Source organism: Anas platyrhynchos, chromosome 6 (genome assembly GCF_047663525.1).
Source record: "Anas platyrhynchos isolate ZD024472 breed Pekin duck chromosome 6, IASCAAS_PekinDuck_T2T, whole genome shotgun sequence".
NCBI classification, from domain to species: domain Eukaryota; kingdom Metazoa; phylum Chordata; class Aves; order Anseriformes; family Anatidae; genus Anas; species Anas platyrhynchos.
In genome coordinates this window covers 29,505,879-29,531,124 of record NC_092592.1, presented here as the reverse complement: position 1 = coordinate 29,531,124, position 25,246 = coordinate 29,505,879, and the positions used below count along the sequence as shown (strand labels likewise).

General features: G+C 41.1%; 1 protein-coding gene across 4 annotated transcripts in view; it reads right to left on the bottom strand.

Moving 5' to 3' along the window:
- SORCS3 (sortilin related VPS10 domain containing receptor 3) overlaps positions 1-25,246 on the bottom strand; it is a 281,108-nt gene that overhangs the window by 85,268 nt on the left and 170,594 nt on the right. For all 4 annotated transcript variants that reach the window (XM_027460385.3, XM_027460387.3, XM_038181612.2 and 1 more), the window contains 2 exons: positions 21,996-22,069; positions 3,765-3,829 (listed from right to left, as the gene is read on the bottom strand). In XM_027460385.3, coding sequence (XP_027316186.1) covers positions 3,765-3,829; positions 21,996-22,069 — 139 coding nt within the window. The remainder of the gene's footprint in view (positions 1-3,764; positions 3,830-21,995; positions 22,070-25,246) is intronic.

The following is a 25,246-nucleotide window of genomic DNA, read 5'->3' as shown; positions in this document are numbered from 1 at the left end:
AAGGCCAGAGGCTCAGCCTAGAGAAAAACCCAGACCAACAGTTTAAATTATAATATTCCAAAATTCTGAGGATTTTTTTTTTTTTTTTTTTTTGCAAATGCCAAAATTTCAAGGCCAGAAAGGCTGGTTTTCTTCAGCTGAATGATGGAAGCTGGAGATCAAAAGTCCAAAGTAATAATCCCAGAAGACCCTACACAACTATCTTATAAAATAATCAGCATTTCCTTTTCAATATTTAAATTCTCAGAACATCTCACATTTTTCTGTAAGTCAAATGGTGAACTGCCCCTGTGTTATCTGCCCAGCACTCAGCTCATATGTGAGTATGACTGAAAACCAGAAACCATCCCAAGTTCCTGTCCAAGGATGGATCCCCAGAAGGGCAGGTGGCATGCACCCAAGCTGTGCAGCCCTATGAAGCCTTGCTTACCTTTCACTGGGAGATGCATGCCTTAAGAGAAGTTGGCTTCAATCTGGGGAGTATTTCCTGTTTATATAATGTCTCAGACAAAAGCAGAATTAGTCTTTTTCTTTCTTTTTGTTTTTATTTTCACTGCAAAAATAGTTGAAAAGTGCCCCCTATTTCCTAGCTGGCCTCAAAAACTTCTTGTGCTTGTAACCTAACAGCCAGCTATTTTCTCAGCCCACCCATGAATGAGGCAATATGGACATCAAGCAGCCTGAAGGCTTTGCTGCAGCTGTAATCCCAACATCCATGCCTCCCCACAAACCCTTCCAAAAAACTTATTTCATTTAGGATTACGGAGTGACTTTCCCAGAGGCATATCCATTTTCCAGCTGAGGAGCTCAAAACACATCCCCATTGTTAATTAACATGGTCACCCGTAATGAGAATTTGGTGCATGTTATTATTGCCCAGGACTTAGTTACTATTACCTCGTTTTATCTTTCAAGTTTTGTTTTTCTTTTTAATTTACTCTTTTCTCTGTAATTAAAATGTTGTTTATTGTGTCATACCTGTGAGTGAGGAGACTATCTCACCAAACATCATGAAGTTTAATATATCTTTCCTAGGAGCACTTGTGGGTGCATGTGTCCATGTATTTGTATTAGCTCCCTTGCATTCAGCCCCATCCTTCCTGCTATTACACCCAGGCAGAAGGTACAGTGCCCAAGGCTCCTACATGTTTTTATAATTTAGAAACGCAAGCCTAGATTATTATTCAGCTACAATAGCTCTGCCAAGATGTTGAAAAAAAAAGTGAAAATTTTGATCTGCCGTAAAAGACAGGAACAGCTTGAGATCAGCTAGGCGCTGGAATTCACAGCATCTTGCAAATATTCAGAGAGACAATGTACTGGGGCAGATTATTTTTGAGAACCATTCCTAATGACCAGACAGACAAGACCCAGGGAGCAAGACGTCTCAAAGGACATACGACAGAAGAGTGAACAGGACTTCCACCCCCCAGCTCCCTGAGTTTATTGATAGCCCTGACTCATTTATGGATGAACAATACTCTAGTATGTCCCACCACCTGTTTGTTCCCAGCCATGGAATGTATTTATGTATTTTAGGCTCCAGTGTCTGAATCACTATTAGATCAGTTCTTGAATCCCATGAGTAATTACTGTTAAAGAAGGAAAAGAGGAAAAAAAAATAAAAAAAAAAACATCGTCAAGTTTGGGATTCTGATCCCAAGTTCCACACACCAAAGACAAATGCCCCTCTAGAAGACTTGTGTATTTTTAAAATGGTTAGGGACATTGAAGACAGGCATTCTAGTTCTTGACTGGAGCCAAGCAATGCGAATACTCAAATCTCTGTCTCTTAACGCATCAAGTAAATGCCTGAGCCACCAGACTGACCTAAGAGGCATCATAAAAGCCTCCTTTTCATGCCAACCACCAAGGGAAAACTTTAGTCGCAAACTTTCCAGCCAAGAGGAGATAACTGCAGGGATCCATTTTCCAGCAGGTCTAAGTGCCTCAGCCACTTCAGTGAAAGCATGGAGGACCATTTTTGCTATGGAGCCAGCCAGGAGGAAAGTTCAGCCTGCCATTCCTAAGCACGCAGAGGTGTACCATTTCACACCAGGTGAGCCTATAGCTCTGAGGCAGTCGATGTTTTATAACACGAGCTAAAATCATTTTTAAGCCTTAAAAACTCTAATTGGAGCAATATGGTTCTTCTGTGCTGTGCTTGGCTGGGAGATGAGTCCTTTTGGAGCTGTCCCTCAGCAGGACACCCCAGCAGGGCCAGCACAGCCCACTGGGTCCCGCCTGCTGGGACGATGCTTTGCAAGGGGCCTGTTTTGCTGACACGATTGTTCAAGCCTGACTTTCGGGGAAACCCTCAATAACATCAACAGCCAGTTTCAAAATGCTGAATTTATACATTAAAACAAGAACAAACAACAACCCCCCAAGCAAACAAGGCCTGAAGGAAGAGAGTTGTCTGTGAACTGGGAAGACATCTTTCAAGCGAAGCATCTACATTCTTGACACATACAGTATTCAAATAGCTGGGTGAGCAAGTGTAAACTTAGTTTGAAAACAGTCCTCATCAGCAGTTTATTTGCCTACTTACTTACTTCTTCACTTGTTTTTTTGCTGCTTCTCCTAGAATCTCTACAACAGCATATGCAGCAACAAAGACACTGAAGAAGCCTCCCTACCTTGCCCACCCACCTGCCAGCCTGTTTTGCTCTTTCCCCATATTCAACAAACAGCTGTCACTCCTGAGCTTTTATTGCCTGGTTATTTATTCAGCTGCCATCACTAAATAGCAGTGGGAGGCCAATGAATGATTTTAGAAGATCCACAGCCTCAGAGAAGTCACCCTGATAGACAGAAGCTCGTTCACATAGCATCTGGCCTACACAGCACTTGACTAAAGCAAAAATGTTTGTAACCAACAAAAATGAAGTATTTCCCCCTTAGAAATCCTCTAAAACATGAGTCTTATGCTGCTTTTCTACACTGCCCCTGTAGCATTTTATGCTACATGTGTGTGGCATTGAGCTGGAGTAATGCTGGCTTCACCCCAGAAAGAGATGCATTAGCATGCTAAAAATCCTGTAAGAAATAACTAAAGCACTGTAGAGAGAGTGGTGGAGAAATTCAGTTTCTAATACACGCTGTTTTTGTTGGAGGTTTGTTACAGAGGAATTTGTTCTACTGAAAATGTGGCTACATTCATTTCAGCAAGGGGTTAAGATTTTGTTTTGTTTTTCCTATTTCTTACTTCAGATCCAGGCATCTCTTCAAGGCATGTAACGTTTTGGTACGGAGGACCTATTCACACATCCTAGGCAAAACTGAAAAATCCTTTCAAAACAAGTCAAAGGGCCCGTGGGGCATAGAGACATTCTGGCCAGAGGAGTCTGACCGTAAGCAATTTCTCAGATTCTTAGGAAGAGCTTAGCTGTTTTGAACACCTCTGGAAATGCATGGAGGCTGTACTGCACAGCGATGGCAACTCAGCTCTTCATGATTCATACATGAATCACGAAAAATACGTGATATTGAAAAAAAAAGTTAAATACTGAGAAGAATAGACTGTTCGGTAGTTCAACAGATTGTGCTTCTGCCCATCCTCTCTACAGACAGAAGCCCTGCAGCCTCTGAATTCTCCCCCAGGGTCGAAGAATAAAAATATGTCTCACATCAAACCCCATGACCCACATTTTTCCTATCAATTAAAATGTAAATGGGGAGACAAAATGAGCAAAGTGAATTTCAATTCCCATTCCATTCTTGACTCAAAGTACATTTTTTCAGCATTGGCTCCAGGCACTCACGTCCATCAGCTGTCCGGGCTTCCATGTGTACAAGGTCTGGTTCTTTATCCAAACCGGCCACCGACCTGGGGGGAAGAGAATAAAAACAGAAAAGACGACATCAGGTGAGGCAAAAGGCTGCAGTCAGATGGACAAAGAGTGAGGAAAAGCAAAACCAGTTCAACCTTATGACACTGTGCATGTAGGTCCCTACCTCCTACCCACTTCGTTGTCTCTTCTATGTTCCTGTGAAGCCTGCTCCCAGGGACTATGTGCTAGCCTATAAACTACCCTTCCAGCTGCTGGAAAGAAAACAGCGACCATTCTTGGGGTGGCAAAGCTAGCTGGTTCCAAGATCCATCGAAACCAGAGCTTTTTTCATGCTGCAAGAGAGATGAGGACACAGCAGCCACATGCTTATAAACAAAAAATTAAAAAGGGGTTTTACTCAGCTGAATAGTGAGGCAAGATCTGTTCCTGGTTTGCTGTGCAATCTTACTACCGTTTATCTCAGTTTCCCCATTTTCAATGGATGGCTTTTATGAAATGGCTTTAAGAAATGTAAGATATTATTTATCATTCTCCCTTTACAATTATGAAACAAGGCACGAACTTCTCTAAACCCAAGCACCTCAAAGCAAATCTTCCCCCCCCCCCCCTTTTTTTTTTTTTTTTTTACTCCCTAAAAATGTTTTGCAAGGTACACTAGAAAGACAATTTTCCTCTTGGCAGATGGAAAGTCAACCCCAGAACAGAAATGTTATTCTTAGTGTTCTGGCTGATAAGAATCACTGGGAGATGAACATTTATTCCTAGCAATGGCTGGCAGGGGGAAAAAATATCCATAGATGTCCACGTGATTTATGGAGCTGCTTCTCCCGAGTTAACCAAGGGGTTAGATTAAAAAGGGACAACGACAAAAATCAGTTTCTAATTTGGTAGAAGCTGAATTTGATACAGTAGATTGTAAATAATAGATTCCCCTCTGAGCCAGCCAACGTTCACAATTCCCTAATGTTCTGAAACATTTTTATCACGATCTTTTGCTGCTTTAATCCTTGGGGCATCAACAGCTAAAACATTTCAAAAAGAAGAAAAAAAAAAAAAAAAAGAACATACCAAATACAGATGCTCTGATATATTTTTGTGGAGCTGAAAAAGCAATTGAAGCAACAACAAACACACGTATGTGCCAGGGTTCAGCTAAGATCAGCCAGTGCTGCAAATGCCAAAACAGCTCAATATGACCCAGAGTGGAGGTACCCAAAATTGGCTCTGCTCGTTAACTTAGAGCATCGCTTCAATAGCAAGCCTACTCACAACATACTGTGAACCGTAGCAAAAAACAACACAGCAAAACAAAGCCGTGCAGGCAGAGCTTTCATCATTCCACTCCTGGTGAGAAATAGCCTGTTCCCTAATCACTACCACCAGTTTCAGGGTGATGCCACAAAGAAGATAGCACTGTGCGTTATCAGAAAGGATGCCAGGACGGGCCAGAGTCCCTGTGACCATGCAATTATCACTGTCAAATCTTCTGAAAGATCTGGGTGCAGTTAAAAGTGACAGTAGGACTGACAGGAAATCCCTTAAAATGTCAGTGAAAAACACTACAGAGTGCAGCATCATTATTTCCCAGTACATAGGAAGAACACATCTTTCGTGTCCATAGCCAAATCGTTCTGCTTTTTTCCACAATGAGCCATAAACGCTGCTCTCAGCTGTTCAGCAGTCGTGACTCTCACTTGTGACTCACCAAACAGGACAGAGGAGCGTGCTTACCATGCATTATAACTTTATAAAAGGGTCCGGCAATTTCTGCACTTTTTGGCAGAGGTCGGGAACACTTTAGGAATCCACCCCATGGCCCTTCCCAGCAGGCTTTCTATTAAATCCAGACATTGCTCTAGAGGCTGCACTCGCCAGATTTCCTTCTCAAAGCCAGACACTAGCCTTTTGCACAGAGCCATTGGCTGTGTCGGCAATGCCAATGTCACCCATTCCCCCTCCAGGCAGAGGGGCACTGTGCCTCCCCCACAGCAAAGGGGCAAGCCCAGAAAGGAAGCATCACAGTGAGAGCTGCCACAATGCTATCCATCTTCAAAGGGACTGAAATTAGTAGCATCTATGCATTTCCAAAGAAAAGCCAGAATACAGTTATTATTACCGTTGTGTGTGTGCATACACAAGCTCTGTGGATCCATTCCACTTATAATTCCTATTATGTGAGCACACGAAACAGGAGTCTCCCGAAACGTGTCAGTCTAGCTTGAATTTCTTTCCCAGTGCCATCTACTTGTTTCCTTAATTAGTTTTGACAAGCCTGATGGTTCTTTTCAGAACAAGGACGACTTCAAAAGGACCAGCATACAGCATCGCCCAGTACTTCTGTGCTCAGTGAATGCCGTACTTCAAGTGGAAAAGCTCACAAAGCAATCTCCTGCAGCCCACAAGCAAAACAAGCTCCTGTTATCTACAGACAGATAACAGCCCTGTAAAGTAATGCATCGGTCATCCTTCCTTCTCCCAAACCTAGTTGTTCTCTTCTATCAAAGCCTCTGACTGAAAACAAATCCCCACTCAGCGCTGTTTCTTCATGCCTCCCCTCGAGTCTGCTCCCACTGGCAGAGACAATGGCTTTGGTTTGCAGTGTTTCTGACTCCTGAATACGGGTATCTTGAGTATATGGTCTCTCGTCATTTGTCTGGAGAAGCTTTACGTGAAGAATGCAAAAAAGTTAGGCAGTGGAAAAAGCAAGATGTGAACACAGGTCCTGGAGCACACCTGCAAACATGCACACAGACTGTAAAGCTATTCCTTCATCCTGCATGGCAACTTAGCTTGTCTTGAGAGCTCATTACAGCAACCTCTCAGGTCTGCCAATACAAGAAGGTAAACACAGAAGATGCCTTCACAGCCTTACATTTTCTCATTCTTTCTTCCTCTGTATGACATTTGGAGGATGCGCTGCTCAAAACTATTCGAGCAACTTAAATATGATGAGGAGAGATGTCAGCATCCTGTGACTTACCTTTTCCCTTGCATGTTCTGTACAACCAAGCAGAGACAACAGAGCAAGCTGGATGGGAAGGGGCTTCATTGCCCTCTGGCTGAAAAACACCTCTCTTTCAAAGGAAAGAGTAGTTAACAGAAACCTAAGCCCAGCTTGAAAACACTTTTTGTGCCTCGTGGTCACACCTCACACTCTAGGCATAGCTCAGCTCTATTTTGCATGTGCACAAACTCCAGATAGCAAAAACCAGATCAAGGCCCACAAAAGGCATCCATGTGTGTTGCTGCCCTGGTTGGCCAAGGGGGGAAAAAAAGGGCACACACTGTGACAAACCATGCTAAATCAACATCCTCCACCATCCTTATTCATTTATCACCACCCAGATAAAAAAAAAAAATGCTGAGAAAAGAAGATGCAGCCAGAAGTGACAGGAAAGGTCATTTTTTCCTGCTGACATGTTCCCTGACTGCTGCAGAGGCAGTTTTTGAAATGGGGAGCCTGCAGCTAGTGTTGCAGCTGGCACAGGATCATCAGCCAATTAAGAATTCAAACTACCTCTGAATGCCATTAGGAAAGAAGAGATGGTTACTTTTTCTCTATCTTCTGTTGCTTTTCTTTTTCGTTCTCATGGTAGTTCTTTGACTTCACAAGATCTTTCCTCCCTTCTTTTCAGGTGAGGAGTCTCTGCTCTTGAAAGGTGAAGGACAGACAGGACCCTGGCAAAATTCTTACTTCTATCTCAAGGGCAGAGCATTGTGCATGGATGCACATCTACTATGCTGTTCCAACAATATTTCATCTCTGACCTGGAGGGAGAGCAAGCAAAAAGGGCAAGGAAAACACAGTATTCTGCATTTTAAATAGATATTCCTAAAATGTTTATATGTAAGACACTATATAGTTCAAAATGAAAAATGCAAGCACATGCGAAGAAAAGAAGAAAGAAACACACAAACTTTCAGTCTGGGTTACCTGCCCTACTGAACACCTCAGCTCACTGATTCTACTAACTCCACTGCCTTTCCCTGGAATTAGCCATTTTGCATTTTTTTTCTCCTGTACTTTCCAGACACCAGGCATTAATGATAAACAGCAGCATTGAGATTTAGCTACTCTAGCATCTTAGATCAAAAATGCTGAGCAATTCAGACTGCCTGCTGTTGATCCCTGTTCCCTAAACCATCAACCAAGATGTTCTAACCCTCCATCTCCTGGACCCATTTGTTTGGGGTGTAGAAGGGAGTTATCACTGGACCTCAGCAATATGTGCAACAGGGTTTTGTAATAAGGTCAAAAATCAGGTCACAGTGTTTGAGCTTTCAAACTTGGTCTGGGATCTGCTAAACCGAGCACTTTGTGGTGCTAGCAGACACAGGGGTGTGCCTTGCAGTCAAGGTGGCATTCAGCAGCTCTGGCTTTGAAAACAAAAACAAAACTTTTAAAACGGATTGAGACTTCCCCAAGATGCCAACTTAGAAACTCATTTTTGCAGGTTGGGATGTCAGACTGAAGGTAATTGTGACTGCTCACACAAAGAGACAGAGGAAACAGATGGAGACTACTTAGCAGGATGTTGTACCATAGATAAGGACTGGAAATAGGAAGGAACAAGTCATGTTTATTGTGGAATTATATGTAAAGGGGGGAAAATACATCCTCTTGCTGTAGGCAGTTACAATTAAATTAGTGGATGTTGCCAATTAGCCTGTTGCAATTTTAATTGTATCCTGCCCCAGAAGTGAATAAACACTTCTAGACGGTTCCAGGCAAGCAGTGCATGTGAGTAACTCATCCAAGCAACAAAAGGACCATGTCTATATGGGCAGTCTGTATGGGAAACTGATCCAGACAATTCCTGTTCAATTGATGTGGATCTTCTCACACAGCATCCTTGCTGAATTATACATGCTTTTTCAACATGGGCCAAAGGCCAACAGACTGCCTTCTCCATCACATTGCCTCGGTATCAATAACTGGAGTTGCCTTCAGATGATCAATGGGATTCTGTGTTTTCCTGCTATTTACTGGAGCCAAGCCTTAAACTAGGTCCCATCAGGCATTGGCTGTGCACACAAGCCACATACACCTCGGGCTTACAACATGTCATAAACTACCACAGCTGGGGAAGATTATACATATATAGTTGGGAAAATAATGTTTTTATTAAACATATAAATACAGCACCATTCCCTGTGGCTGAACAGGGGAGATGTTGCTGGATGGGGTAACGTGATGAGGTCTCTGAAGAATTATGGATAAAACACCTCCTTGCACAGTATAATTGAAACAAAGCTTATAAAAAAAAAATGGGCAGGAAGACAATGTAAGACAGCGTCTTAGACAGGTCCCCGAAGCTTTCTACTTCTTTCCCAGTGCTAATTTCTATGGTGCTACAATTCTGGACATCAGCAAAAGTAATTGTTGCAAGACTTAGCTTGCTAGATAAGGCAAAAACAATTGCCAAGTACTTTCTCTCATCTAATTTCTTTTCAACAAAGCCAATGCTTTGTAAAAAGGTCCCAGTGAATTTTGAGGAGGTATTCTGCCTGGTATATCAAACAAACTTATGAAAATACACACAGAGGCTGTGGACACACATGTACGTGACTAACTGTATCCCATCCCCACTACCTGCTGGATATCTGAATTAATAACCTGCAAACTCATAGTGGATTAGAGGTCCCAGAACTACAAAGTTGCTACAAATTTCATAGACAGTAGCAGTGCAGGAAGAGGAGAAAGGCCTAAGTCTTTCATTGAGGGAAAGGCTGATATTTAGACTCAGCCACCTTACAGATCAGTAGAGAAGCCACACAAGACACCAGTCTACACTGCACACAAACATTTTTTTTCCTCTTCTCATTGCATAAAAGTGTGTGGCTCTTTATATCTCAGAAATTAACAGCAATGGGAAAGAAATGTCACTGAATCTTAAAAGGATATTTGTCAACTGAATGAAGCTGCTGTTGATTTACATTTTTCTTTACCCCATATGAAATATAATAATAATAATAATAATACCAAAACCGAAGTACCTTACCTTATTATTACCTTATTACTACGTAAGGTACCTCTTTGTTTTGCCTATACTATGAATCCCAATACACCTAAGTGAAGTTTTGTGAAATAAACACTGAAAAATATGTGGGCAGAAGGGTGAAGAACCTCACTCACAGACCTGTTTGAAAGCACCAACAGCACAGGCAAGGCATACGCTGGAGGTAGCATCCTGATTTCCCAGTGCTGCCTGAAACGACTTCTCCTGAGGCCTGAACCTCGTGCAGGGAGCAGATCTGTCAGCCACGTCAAACCAGCACTCGTAGTGGGTACATTCCCAGGTGCAGTCACAGTCTTGCTGCTTACTTTCAAACTAAATAACTACCTCTATGCAGCCTGCTGCTCCTGCCTCATCTTGGTACACCTGAACCTTGATGTGTAAAAGCAGTCCTGAAGGTTTCTCCTGAGAAATAAACCTTTTTTTTTTTCTTTTTTTCTCCAAGTCCTAGCAGCACAATGATCAAGATACGGTGGAAGTAATGAAGCATCAGCTCATCCAGCTAAGATGTTACTGTCTTAAAGGCATCTCAAAGCTTCAGCACATGATATTCTATCAGCCCTGCCCCATGTGCATCTAACACAGTGAGACTGAGGAAAGCACTTCTACAAAGTAGAGAGGGTATTTACCTGTCATTACAAGTCTGCAGACTTTTTGGTGGACAAGTTGGAAACATTTTTCAATAGAAAGATTTGATTCTGTTTTGTTTCTTTGAAGGACAGGACATTTTTTACAGATTTTTTTCCCCAATATTTTAGATTTCAAGTCCTTCAAGGAAATAAGAATAAAAATCTATTTTTGGAAATATTAAAAAATGACATATTTTTAGCTTTCTTCTTTCTCACCGCTTCCTTCTTTCCTTCATTTGGAATAGGAAGTGAAAAAATATTGAAAAATAGTATAGGAAGGGGAAAACCAAAACACAGAGATTATCTTGTACAGAAGCCATTTTGGAGATCAAAATCTAAGGAAATCTAAAAGGGGGAGTATTTATTGTTGTTTGCAGCTTTTTGGAAAAAATAAATAAATAGGGAAATTACATTTTCTAGCCAGCTGTGCTTTGCACGAATCTGTGAAAGCCAAACACAGAGTTTTTGTTTCAGTTCCCAGACTGATCACTGACATATTGAGTGACTTTCAGCTCTTTCCCTGCATTTGATTCAAAATTAGTTTAGTGCCTACTATATTAAGAAGGCCAGTTAATTAATGTTTGCACAGTGCTTGGCTATCTTCCTTTGTAAGTCATGTGGATGGGGAATTGCTATAGATTATTGCTTTGGTTTTTCAGGAAACATGAATCAACCGTGTTTCTGCCCAAAAACAAAAAACAAGACAAAACAAAACACATGCTCAAAGAAACCATCAGCTCAGCCTGCCAGTCCTGCAGTCAAGGACCTGGCTGGAGTTGTTGTTTCTCTCCATGGAAGGCAATGGTTAGAAGACTCATTGCTCTCAGTTTGTCTCCTAGCAAAAGTATCTTAAAAATGATCTGCTCAAGCAATGTGTTACACCAGAATAAGGATTCTCAGTTCACTGTGTGTTTAATTCCCCTCATTTGTATGAACACTTTCTTACAGCAAATATGACATGCCTGAAATGCTAAGGCTCAGTGGTTCAGTTATTAACACTGTATTCCAAGGCAGAATACAGTGCCTCCAAAAAGCTTCAGAGTGAGAGCATCATTTAATAAATGAATGCAGCAGTAGATGAATAAAAATAAAACTTAAATTGTCCAAAGAGGGGATGCCATCATGAAACTTGGCACAGACAGAATGTATAGGGTATGCTGATGAGCTCCATATGCCTACGGGCATTGTACATTGTATTAATTAAGGAAGGATGAGTCTTCATATTCTCTGTTGCAGGATATTGCAGAGAATCACCCTGGGATAACATCTAACATTCTGGAAATAAATTTGCCATTCAGTTTATACATTTTGGAGAAAGGCGCTGTGAAAAAATAAAATTTCCATCAAAAAACCTTTTCTGACTGTTGTTTCACTGCATTTCAGATGCTAACCTGAAGAGAACAAATAGCTTGTTTCATTCTTTGACTTTTTACTACCAGTCACAAAAGGCAGAGAAGAGGAGGGAGAGGTGGGGCGGGAGTGGAAAGAGAGGAGGAGAATAAAATACTCTGTTCTGGACCAGCAAGCATAAATGCATCAATGTAGCTCCTTGCCCCCAAAAATCACACTCAATTAGCTGCTGAGAGAGATAAACCCATTTGTCTCAACATTCACAAGAGGAGAAGACAAAGAAGCAGGAAACAAAAAGCTTTCTTGCAGCAGACATCTGCAAAGCCAGGCTCTGTCTGCAGAAACAGTCTGTGTGGCTGTGATGGGTGAAAGCAGGCATAACAGGAGTTCTGTACATGTGTCTTGTGATGAGATAGGTTTGTACTCAAAACAAAGGTAACCTCAGACACAGCACAGAGAGGAGAGAAATAAAATGGGCAAGGCCACTTGCAGGTCTCTCCATCAGTGGAAGAATGACACCATAGCAGGAGAGACCTGAGACACCACAGAGCTTTTGTGGGTTCCTTTGCTCCAAGCTAGAGGGATGCTCCAACATCCCAGGGGGCTGAGTAGTAGATGGGCTCCCAGCTCTCCACAACAGCAGAGTTCCAATGTCTCCCAATCCCCAAAGCATTAAGAAATCTCATGGTTGAATGCCGCAACAGGAGGTTGTGCTATCCACATGCCAAGAAGCAAAGATGTATGGCCAAGCTCTAGGTGAATCAAGAGCTTCTCTTTGTCGGGTTCTTAATCTGTTGTTATGGATGAGCAATAAAAGGAAAGAAAAGTACAAGGCCAAACGAAAAGTAATACTCTGCTGGTTTCTGGCCTCAAGGTAAATTCCAAAGTGTCAACGCATTGTTCAAATCTAATGATTTGTAGAAAGAAAACGAATTCTGGAGAAACTGCAGCAGATCCAGAAATGGCTTTAGGGAGTCACTATTACAGATTGCTCTTAAAATCAATATTATAATGGAACATGTCTCCTTCCCTCGAAGATTTTCAATCAAAACCTGAAAACCAAAAATATTGTGAGAGCAAAACCTAAGAATCTTTCTGTACCCTTTGGCCAAAAACCTGGTAGGATTTTTTGGTTTGTTTTTCTTCGATTTAAAAAAAAAAAAAAAAAAAAAAAAGATATTCTCATGTGAGAGAAAACCTAGATCTTTTTCAATCAGCTTTGAAGTCTACTGGTATTATTCATTACTTCCTCAAATCCTTGCTGTCAGTCACAGGTCAGCATCTTTCTCTTAAACTCAGCTGCAGAAATTCTGATATTTCACTAAACATGGGGATGTGTCTACATCCCATTTTTATTGTCTTCTGCCCAGTGGAGAACAATTATCCATGAGGTAATTACAGAGCTACGATAACCACAATCTTCTATTCCAATTAGATTGCTACAAATATGCAAGTTAAACAGCCTCACTCCCTGCCTTCTCGTCCTTGTTCTGTATATGATCAGCAAGAGACAAGTTACTGAATCAACATTATTTAAAAGAACCTGTAGTGCAGCTAATAAGATCCTGCTTCCCACTCTTAGGTTGTGATGTAGCTTCGTGCTCACTATGCTTAACAATAGCAGAATTAAACTCATCTCATTCTACAGAGGAGGCTCAGGGGAACGCCAGGGAACGAAAGGATGGGAGTTTCAATTTCTTCTCTTGACGAGAATGAATCCTGCCTCATATAGCTGCTGATGAATTGTCGTTTTAAGAGAGTTTGTTAATTTCCAACAGGCAGAAGGCATAAAGAGAGACCTCCTTATCTTTAATGGATGTTATTGAGCAACACAAATGGCTCACGTTTAAATGAATGTGGAAACATCTTGTCTGTTTTGCCATGATAAGACTGTTCTTCCTGCACAGCATGGGTTCAGCTCCTTCTGTTAAATAAAACAACCGTTTTTGTTCAACTTAATGGCAGGCAAACTTCCAAAGGTTCAAAGGCTGAAGTCAGTTCAGAGAAATGAAATGGAATTTATCTGGGTCCTTCCTTGCTCTTCTTGAGAAAATTACCTGAAGAGCTTAGAGGTATGACTGAAATTCTAGTTTCAAGCAAAAATGGCCCCTAAGAGTATTGCTGCACTTACTGAGGATAAATTCTTCATAAGATTGCACCTTCCTCCAGTACAAGGATGCTTCCAGCCTCAAAATGGGAGCTGTAAGAACTCACACCAAGGCATGACTCTGGAAGTCCAAGTGGGACATCTGGGATGAGATCTGGGGCAATGGGTCCAGAAATGCTTCTCAGCCCCCTGATGTCAGCAGATGTTTTGCCACTGAATGAAATGGCTGAAAAATTACATTCATAATCGAAGCAGATAAAAAGATCATTCTTAATCTTCTCAGAATGGTGATGGTTTTTAAAACAAATCCCATGTTTCTCTGACAGCCATCTGAAAGCAAGAGGGGATCTCTCCCACTGTGAAAATGAGCCCATTTGCCCAGAAGTGGGGAGATTAGTGTGGTACAAATGACAGGCCAAAACCTAACACAAATAATACACAAAAAAGTAAGACAATACTCCTTGTGAGCCAGAGAGCACTAAACATGATATTACTGTCAGCCTGGCAGCCTTGGCTTTGATTTGCTTTGCCAAACTACAACAGTATGGGAGATCACCATATGCCTCAGGGAGATGCGTTATTCAATATATTAATTAAAGGGCTGGCTTTCATCGCTGCTTCCTACAAAGTATCACAGAGAATTACTCTGTTATTGACAGACTGAAATTAATGTGTTTGAGTTCACGTCTATTAGGAAGAGGAAGAACGAAGTCAGCCCATGCAGGCTGCATGAGCCTGCAGCACAGCATTTAGGCTTCCAGTGCTGGTCTGTGAAACACGGCCATAAAGTTCTCATTGCATCTTATTTGTTACCCTGTTGCATGAAAAGGAAACAGATCCTTTCAACGTTCACTGTCCAGACTGGTACAGTACTGGGATCCACTTACCTAGGAGTAACATAGAACGAATTCCTCCTTACACCTTTCTTGCAAAGTGGTTTATCTGGTCTGCTCATCTTGGACATTTAGCCCTGAGAGAGTGGGGAGGATTACAATTTGATCCAGGATTTACAATGGGAAATAAGAGAAGAGGCTGGTCCCCAGGGACACTAAGAAACCTAAGAGACCAATGCAAAAGGCTTTTTGATAGCTGAAAGCCTTAACTGTAATATAACACGTGATATTTTGTGGTAGGTGGCAAATCCAAAACCAATGAGCAGAAAAAAAAGACACACAAAAAAAAAAAAAAGCAAGACACAGTACAATAAAGTCATAAATACAGCTAACATCTCAAATTGTACTGACATCACACAAACTGCAAATTTTAAGTCAAATAGTATTTACATGAGGACATCCCCAGTTACATGTACTTTACAGGGAAAGGGGCAATTCCTCCTTCTCCATGTGCTGTCTTTCCAAAGAAAAAGGCAATTAGAAATAACAAATTTCTCAGAAGTAGCTTACTCAAAAATTGCTTTCTCAGAGATGATCACACCACCTTTGAAGGAGCTCATTCTGGCTGCATTCTATCACAGCCAAAATTCCAGAGGTGCTACATGAATTCTAAGTGCACTATCATGTGGCTCTCATCTTCCGGTTCATTTATTAGGTAATTCATGGGTTTTAGAAGTATTTTCAATTATTTCCCTTCATGAACACACAAGTTTCTTGTAGCCAGTATGGTTTTCTCTTTTTTTTCTTGTTAGAACAGCCTTGAGCCCAGGGAGCTGATAGCACAGTACCCACAAGTGACTTCGCAAAAAAAGTCAAGCATTTTCCTAGGAAAATATGCAGTAAGGAGAGGAGCATCTCAAAATAGTAAAGACGGGCAATGAACATCCTTTAGGAGTTCTTCCAATGCATCAGCTACTATTTAGAGACTAAATTCAGAGTACAAGAGACTAATTGTATTAAATTTCCTTTGAGACTGCTCAAAAATGGGAAAGGTTTTCTGAGCATTACACTAACCACAGGTACAGAGAGAACAGGTGGAGCCTATGGAATCTCTATAGAGAAGTCCTGCAGGAATTCCCAGAGACAGAAACTGAAGGATTTTTTTCTTCAGGTCATTTAGGATCTTATGCTCTCTTAGATATCCATGAAATGTACCACAGAGTCCCTGGAAGAACACGTAGCAATCAAAAAAGGAAAAACAGGGTAGTATAAAGTTTAGGGGAAAAAATGTTCATAGACAGAAGTATAAAACTTCCCAAAGTTCTCAAACTTTGCTATCCACTCTTTTAAGGTATGGATCACATTGATGAGGAAGTACTCTATAAGTACTGAATGTCTAGTTTGGATATCACAGACCAGTATTTGCTCTGCATCACAAAATATAGATGTGAATGGGAATCAAGAACCCTTTATCCAGACACTTTGTTTCAGACTCCACTCTTTCTCTACATCACAAGTTTATTCATATACTGAAATAAGGTTTTATTTCAAATTTAAAAATGACTTCAAAAACTGTGAAAAAAAAAATCAACCATGTCTGGATGTTTTGGGTTTGAGAGAAACATTTTGTTAATATTTACATGAATTCCTAAAATATTTGCATTGACTTGAAATTTAATAAATAAATAAAATTGCTGTTTCAGCCAATAAAATATATCCAACTCTTTTATCCAAGTTCTACTTCTATCTCTGCCACTGAGTTACTGTGTAATCACAAGCTAGTCAGCTACAACCTAATATTTGGAAACATTAAATATCTATAGTGCCAACTGCATTAACTGTGGGCACGCAAAATGAAAGGAAAATCACTAGCCTCACAGTTTCCCCATTTGCTCATCTTTTAAATGAAGATGAAAATAAAATTGGTCTTATTATCACCATGATGCTGTGATCTTTAATTAACTAATGTGGCCTAGCAAGGAAATCTTTCAATATATATCAGGACCTTTAAAGAAGGTCTCCTCTCTCCTGAACCCTAATTACAGAGCTTGACACTAGAATTTAAAAATTAACCTACCTAGTGCAGATAGCGGTTTGAATAGCACACTCCTGATTTATGCTAGCATTACCCTCTGGGCAAAAAAACCTTTCCTATGTGTTCCCACCCAGAGGACATGGGAAATGAGTCCCTTAACACAGGTAAATGAGTCATTAACCCCCAGGAGCTTACAGCAGTGACAGGTCCCTGTTCAGTTCTCTCTATGCAGTCTCTGTGAATAGCCACTGGCTATATGCCTCCATCGTGCCATAGGTGGTGTTATCTGCGGCTGCCAAACTGGAATTATTTTTTATCCACAGCTCCAAGTCCAGGATTCTTTTAATTCTGAAAAACTCTAATGCAGGATTACTTAATAGTCAATTTGACATTTACAAAACTATGTTTTCTTAACACTAAACTTGGCTGAAAAAACTCAGGCGATATTTCCCCAGCACTATGCAATGACACCATCTGGTAGTTAATGATTAGCGGGATTTACAGCAGAGACAGGTACATATTTGGCTAACCATCTCATCACTGGCAAACAAAGTCAAGTAAAGCTAACCTTAGCTGTACCCAAAGGTCACTTGTGAGACTGCTACTGAAACTGTCCATATGGATTCAAACTAGCACTGGGATTCGGAAATAACAGTGCTGCCACAGAGATAAGGAATAAAAAGACAAAAAATCTGTGCCCAGCTGCAGATCCAAACCTAGACTGCAACCTTTTGAAGCACTGAGGTAACTCCCTTCTCTCCTGCTACATTACTCTCAGATATCCGAACCAGCTTCTGCCACAGTCTTCATGAAATTCAAGCTGCAGATACATAGAAATGCATTGGATACCTTTATTTCTGCTTCTATCTGAACCACAATAAAAAGGATGCAAAGCCTTGCCTTCAAGAGACAAAATTGGCTGGCTTATGCCTCAAACAACTGCAGCAGAAAACCTGCAATTCCAAAGCATGGCCCATGTGGAAGCACAGACACTTTCCTTCTCCCACTTTCTAATCCCTGGAGTTCAAAATGACTGGGGCTGACACTCACAGACACCAGAGGCAGCAGAAATCTGGCTGGTTATCACAGAAAGAGAGACAGGACAGGATGGCATCCACATAGGATGGTGGCATTGAGTCTGCTCAACAAACACAGGGCCTCCAAAGACAGATGAACAGCATATGACATCCACAGCCATTTAGCTGATTAGCCAGAAAACATGGGTCACCTTGTGGAACTCCACATATTTAAAAATAAAGCCATAAGACAATAAAAGGACTTTATAAGCCACAAAAGCATCTTTTGACTCTCTAGTGCCCCAGAGTATTTTTAACCCAGGCAAGGATATGCAGCGATGCAGCACTTGGTATCACAGTATTTGACTATTTCAACCACTATACCCATCAAGGAAAAGAAACGTTCTCTGATCATGGTCTTTCCTTGGGGTTAACAAGACAAATGCATCTTGAGTCACCCAAGAGGACATGGAGAAGCTGTGGTCCAGGGAAATATTGAACAAGGCTCAGCAATGCACAATTAACCAAATTGTCTTTCCCACCTGTTTAGTCCTGTTTCCCACCACAAGGAAAGACAGAGGCAGCAAAGTAACTTAAGAACTCAAATGACTTGATTTGTCCTTATCTGAACAGCAGCAGGATTAGTCAGCACAGAACACACCATGTGCTTAACAGTCAAGGAAACTTCCCCAGCATCCCTACAGTATGAAATATGGACTGTATTTTTTTTAATACCACTCCACACGTCAGCACAGGAGTCTAAGTTACAATGCGAGAAAATGAGCTGGGCCCAGAGGCAACTGCAAAAATCTGTTTTAAAAGAAAAGAACATTGAGTAGGTCTTTAACTGGAACCAGCACGGGTGCAAAGTTTGTTATCTTGAGTCATTTCATCGTGTGATGAGTGATCTGGGAATTTCTGCATCACATTAGCGTAAGCTCCTATTTCCAGCCTTAACAGGATCCTAAGTTATTAAAATCTCTGAGGCCAAGGCACGTGGGAACCAAATTTGGATGCCTGTACTCATATCAAGTAACACATTCTGTTCAAGTTCTGCCACTGCCATCGGTGGGTGTAGCTAACAAATGAATCACTACTACAGAAGTAGAGAACTCAATTTGTAGTTTTTATAGCTACGAGTGGCCCAGATAAGAATCTCAGCACCAGCACAAATTTGAGCTGGATGCAGGAAGCGGTGAGAAATGTCCCACAAGCTGTGCTACGTGTGCTGCCCATATGGGATGGGAACACAAAACTGCAACCCAGTGACTGGCACTGAAGTCTGGGACTAAGGAAAGAAGTTTAAATAAGAGCCAGAATAAAAAGCCACAGGGCAGTATTGCAACTTAGGACTTGGCTTTTGACCAGCAGGGAGCCATGGCAGGTGCAGCCTGACAGAACTACAGCACAACGCACAGGGTGACTACGTGTCCATGCCTACCAACGAGGTCTCGCTCAATATGCTGAGTGAAAATTCACATTCCAACTTCACCACTTCTGATGCAATTGTAATTTCTTCCTGGCCTTAAAGTCTCTGTATCTGAGCTCTCTCAGTGAAAGCGTAATTATTTGGAAAGGTCTCAAAGAGAAAACTAAGACCTCTTGCTGTCAGGCTGGCTGATCCTATGAACCAGGTGTGGATTTTGATCTTCACAAACCCATTCATGCAGTCTGAGAGATGAAAATTATGTTTGGAAAGAAAAAATCAGTAGACAGAGGCTACCCTAGATAAGACCAGCTGCATTCAAATCAGAAGGCTATCCCATTTGATGGAGGAGGTTTACCAGAGCCACTGCTAAAAAAAACAACATAGAGCACCATGAAGAAGCTCTGATTTTTATATCTTCCTATCACTATTTCACCTTTCCTGGAAATTGTAATTAACAGGTTTGAGAATGTAGTATTTTATAGGATGATGAGTAGTGGCTTTGAGTCCTGGCTCTGAAACTTACACCTATATCTACTTTATCCCTCTTCCATAGCCTAATAAATTATAAAATTTTAGAGGCTAAAATGTTCTTCTTACATTTCTTTTTCCACGCACATTTTACAAGCCAGAGCTTGTAAGTCATCACAGTTTTCAGCTTTAAAAAGAAAGGAAAAAGGAAAGAAATCAGACAGCTCCAGGGAGTTATTATGTTCCAAAATTTCAACATTTCTGACCCCTGCACTAAGAATTGGTTCAAATCTGTCTCACTCTGGGAAAAACCTAATTCACTCTCTTGGAAAGTTTATTGTCAATGGGATTCTACTGTTTCTGAGTGGAATAAAGAATTCTAAATCTATGCCATATCAGTTTTAACTACAGAAGACTTTTATGTTTTCTAAGAGAAAGAGATAATTGAAACAGAGGCTTTATTCAACATGATGTTAAAAAGGAGCACTTAAACTATCCAGCCAAGAAGCGACTGCATGAAAAATGAGGTGATCTGTAGAAAATCTAATGCTTTGGGTGTCTGATGGACAAACAGGAAATCTCCATTACATTAACCATTATTAAAAAAAAAAAAAAAAAAAAAGTCATCGCTTTTAGACAGAGATTCTGCTTTGTTCCCAGGTCCGCTCAGCCCTTGCACATTATCTTCCAAGAATTCCACTCTTCTAAGTTCATCTGTGCTGTTTGAGGGGTAGGGTACAACTATACAACTATGTCACTGGAGATATGCCAGCTATTCTACTCCACATACATCTGGAGAGTGTTTACACTCACCTATGTCAACTGCACCTAGGAAAGAAAGGTGAAATCAAAGGATTTCAGATGGTAAGGTCTATCAACTACCTATCACCAGAACCAGGAGAATACAACCACTCTGCCTTTGTGATGGAAATGTGAAACAGTGACATGGTCAGACAAGGTCCTAGACCTTTTATATATTTTGCATGTCTCTGTGACTTATAAGTCTTACAGCTTGCTTCCCTAGATGTCCAAACATCTCCTTTCACTGTCCAAAATCCAAAGGCACAAAGAGGCAAATCTTCAGACTTGGTGCCAAAAAGCCTTCTTTTAAATGCGGGAGTCTAAAGCTGTGTAGAGGGATTTGCAGAAGAACCTAGACAATTTGAAAGTCCTGTGAGGTATCTTCTTCCATCACGAGGTGTAGAAATATTGCATGTTCAATCTGTAGACATTTTGGTCTGACTTCCAGACATTTTTAATGACACACCAGAACTTCCACAAGAATGTGACTCTAAAATATATACACCACAATTCACAATCAGAAAACATTTGTTAAATCACTCGAGTCCTGTTTATTTTTGACCCTTCAAAATAAGGACTTCTGGTTTCTTAATAGCAGCACCTTCTTGACATAAAGGACAAGGCACTTCTTTATCTATTCATAGTTAGTAACTATTCTGAAAATCAGGATTTCTACACACACATTCATGCACCATTATCTAGCAAGTAATACAACGTTAAAACTGATTTAAGTCCCATATCCTAGACTGAACTACAGAAGAATGTCACTGGTTTTTCGTCTCTCTCTCAAGTCAGCTTTTGAGCCTTCATCTGGTAGAGAAGTTTGGCAAAGCAGCATCTGAAAAGGAGGAGCCTGGAGACAGGAACTAAATTTATGAAATCTTCTGCTTTTAAGACATTCTCCCAGTTTTGGATACCGCCACTTGGGGAAGGAATGAGGTATAGTCACAAGGCAGATTTTCAGCAAATAGTTTGAACATCCTGGGCTCTCACCAGTTGGTAGAAAAAATACTAGTTCCTCAGAGGGTGATTCAAAACAGTGTGAGTCATCCTTTCTCTGCAAGGTTTGCATAAGGAGACTGGTCTGAGTGGCTGGCTTTGTGCAGACTGTGTTGTAGTCTGAAGTAGCTCTCAGAAGCATTGAAAAAGAGAAGGTGTAATGATTATAGCTTTGCCAGTGAAGCACTGGGGCAGTTTTTCTGTGTTAGCATAAGCAGCCATATAAAATAATAGTAATAAAAAAAGCAGGAGTTCTTCAATTACCAAGAACTGTACTCATCTGTAGAAGACAGCATCTGTTACTGGACTAAGAAAGAGGTACAAACATGGAGCCATTCAACTATAACACTGCAAGATACAGACTGAGCATACATGTATAAAATTAAAAACATGGGCATACTTAGTGTTCAGAAAAAAATAAAAAAAATAAAGAAGAAAAAATGATCTCTTCAAGTTAGATACTCTTCTCCCTTCCATGATCTAACCAAAGCAAGCAAAGCCAGAGAGCAAAACTCACCAGTAAAACCTGTTTGGAGTGACCCGCTCGTGCATGAGTTGCCATTTTCTTCCAAAGTCCATGGAGCTGTACAGCTGAAAGACAGAGAGAAGTAGTATAAACTCTGAGCAAGAAGAGGAAGGGCTGCTGCTCCAAAAAGGATTAAAATCAGTTCAGATTAAAGAATAGGAAAGGATTGTACTGCACAGTTATCTATCAACCTCACTGCCAGGGATGGCTAATAAGGTAATCTCCTCCCTTCATATTTAACCCAGAACTGAGACTCGAAAGCAGGTTGGCTCTTCCTAAACTTCTTCAAACATTTTTGTGCTTTCTCATTGCAGCTGTCAACACATTCACTTTGTCTGCCATATGATAAAGCTGGCAATCCCCCTGACTTTTTCAGTTCAATGGGAAGCAGGTGATTGATGGCAGGTAAATTCCTAACATTAGTTAGAATGAAAGGCAAATTAGATTAGTTAACTTGGCTATGATGTGGTAGATAGTGACTCTGTACTCAAGGTCATGCTGTGATCTGTTTTTATGGTGAGGGTTGCATCTCTCACCAGTGTAGGAAAGAACATGAAATTGCTCCTAATTTACAGCTTCCATTTTCCAAATAAGGTCTATATTTTCAGATTAGTCAGAAATCAATCTGCTCAGTAGTTAAACATTCAAGATAGTGAAGTAGATCTTGAAAGCCATATCATCTAATCATTGTTCTGTGTTTTCTGGCTAGCAAATAGTGCAGCAGCCAGATTTCCACACAATTCTGCACTCAGACACAGGTTCACTTGACATGTTCTCTGCTGAATACTACAAACCTTGTCCTCCATCCAGTTAATCACCACAATTGACTCACTCATAATCAGAGCATGTATAAGTTTTTTTCCTACAACTTCGAGAAAGTTTGTTTTTTTCAGAAATGAATCACACCTTCAGAAACAGCTACTCTGCTTTACAACTAGATCACAGAGAAAGAAATACTAGGCAGTATTTTCAAGGGGATTTCAAATAAATTCCATCTGAAACAAATTCTGGGTTAATAAAACAAGAGTTGATTGTAGACTAAGGAGGTAGATAACAGAGCCAAGAACCTTATATTTTTGTAATATACAAACTTCAGGTCCTAAATGGGAAAATTTTAGCATCTGTGTAAAGGTTGTGCATTTGATTTGTAGTAATTGGATTTACAAATTGGAGACAGGTCCATGCTCAGATTAGAAGGGTTCACTACCTAGTGATGTGTACTATGGCACAGCTATGACGGATGGCTAAGCGTGGCTGGGATGATAAACTCTGTGTGTTTGCACTGAATATTAAAGTTTCCTGAATGGTCAGTATCTTTGACAACAAATATCCAGCAGACGCATCCGAGCAAGACCACAGAACAATTTGCCAAAGGAGATGGAGAAGGGCTGTTTGAGCAGTGTCTGCACCCCGAGGCAGCTGATTAATTCTGACTGTGTTTGCACGCAACTACAGAGCTAAACCACTGCATTGTATACCTAGCAAGAGGAAACTCAAAAACTGAAGTTCAGACCCTACCACATATGTATCTAATATGACTGATTGTGTATAGACAAAAGAATCAGTTCTCTGCATTTCTGTCAATGGGAAAGCCAATTTCTGCCCCTAACAGCTCAAGCTGACAATAAATAAAGCACATCAAGAAGAAGAGATAGGAGCAGGCATCAAAATGGGCTCCACTTATGCAGATTTCACTTCAGCCAACATCACTGGGCTTATGGTAAGAATTATTAGGAAAGATTTTCTGCCCTGTGTTCTTTAGGAGATCAGACATGATCTGAATATTCCTATCTGGCCTTATTTCTTTGGCACTGTCACTAGATAAGATAATCTACAGCACTATAAAACTACATTATCTGGACTGCCTCTGCGTTTCTGGTCACCTATCACAGTGATAGCCTACCAAAAAAGCCAGTAGAGAAACCTCTGCCCCAGAAAGAATTATCTTTAGATACAAAATAAAGCACTGCATTGTTATCAGTACTACTGCTACTACTATTATTATTAGAACTAGGAAGAGAAAAATCCTTATCCAAATTCACGAATGGGCTTACAAATTTGGCATAAATATTCAGATAACTGCTTTCTGAGGAGACATCCTGTTTAACACTGTTCTTAAGACAAATGATTGAAAATCCACAGTCCAGGAGTCAAAATTTTACAGTGCTACAGCTCTGCTTTAGTATTAGCCCGGTGCCTGCCAGGAACATTCCTCGAGTCATCTGACATGGTTTTACACATATGGGGACTTCTGCATAGACTTTGTCGTATGGGTCACATGAAACTACTCGTCTATCCTTTCCTGACTGGATGTACAATTTGCAGACTGATCCACAGTGCTGTACAAATCTTGGATTCCAGGCATCTTGGCCCCAGTAACTCCTGTTCACAAGCGAGTGGGACTAGTATCCTTATTGTATTCTGCAGCAGATTAACCATTCTCACCACGAGAGCAAAGGATTAGCAAACTATATCCATTTCCTTAGATTCTCTTTTATCCTTTGCCCCTAGCATTTCTTTTTCTTTTGCAGCTCCATAACAGCGGTAGCTACAGATAGCTCAGCGGCATGAAGTACAATCTCTTTCTAGCTACTCATCTCTCCCACCGTGTCTCATTCAGGGAACATCGTTCTCTCTATCAAGTTAAAAACCAGAGACCAGCTACTGAGTATTTTTTCCACCTTCTTTCTATTAAATCTCAGCCTGACTGATGGTAGAAGGATTAAACTGAACTTGCAGCCTTTAGGTGATTTCAGATGGAGAGATAAGGAGATGCTATTTGTTAAGTGAGGTAAGCAGAGAAGAGTGTAGCTGCCTCGCCAGCAGCTCCAGCCCAGGACTACTCCTGCTGGCTGCTGTGGCCCAGACCAGTGCTTGGGGATCGGGGCTCCCTGCCCAGGCCAGGGGACGTGGTTGCCACTTTCCCTTTTCCAGGTCCAACCTGTAGGAAAACTGAGCAAATATCCCAGAGACACATGGACACACACGGGCAGGACATTGACATGACCGTCCACAAAGGCTGCCCCACTCAAGGGCTCCCTCCAACAGCACATACACACACTGGGCTCATGTAAAACACACACACAGGCAGCTGAGACCCCTTCCTCCTTTCTGGATGTTAGAGAAGTTGGCTGGTGCATGCATGCACACAGCACTCTAGGTTCACAAGCACACACACATCTGTGGATCTTTCAAGTACCTGGCATGGCCCATCTGTCCATCCAGCACCTCTCCCAGATCCC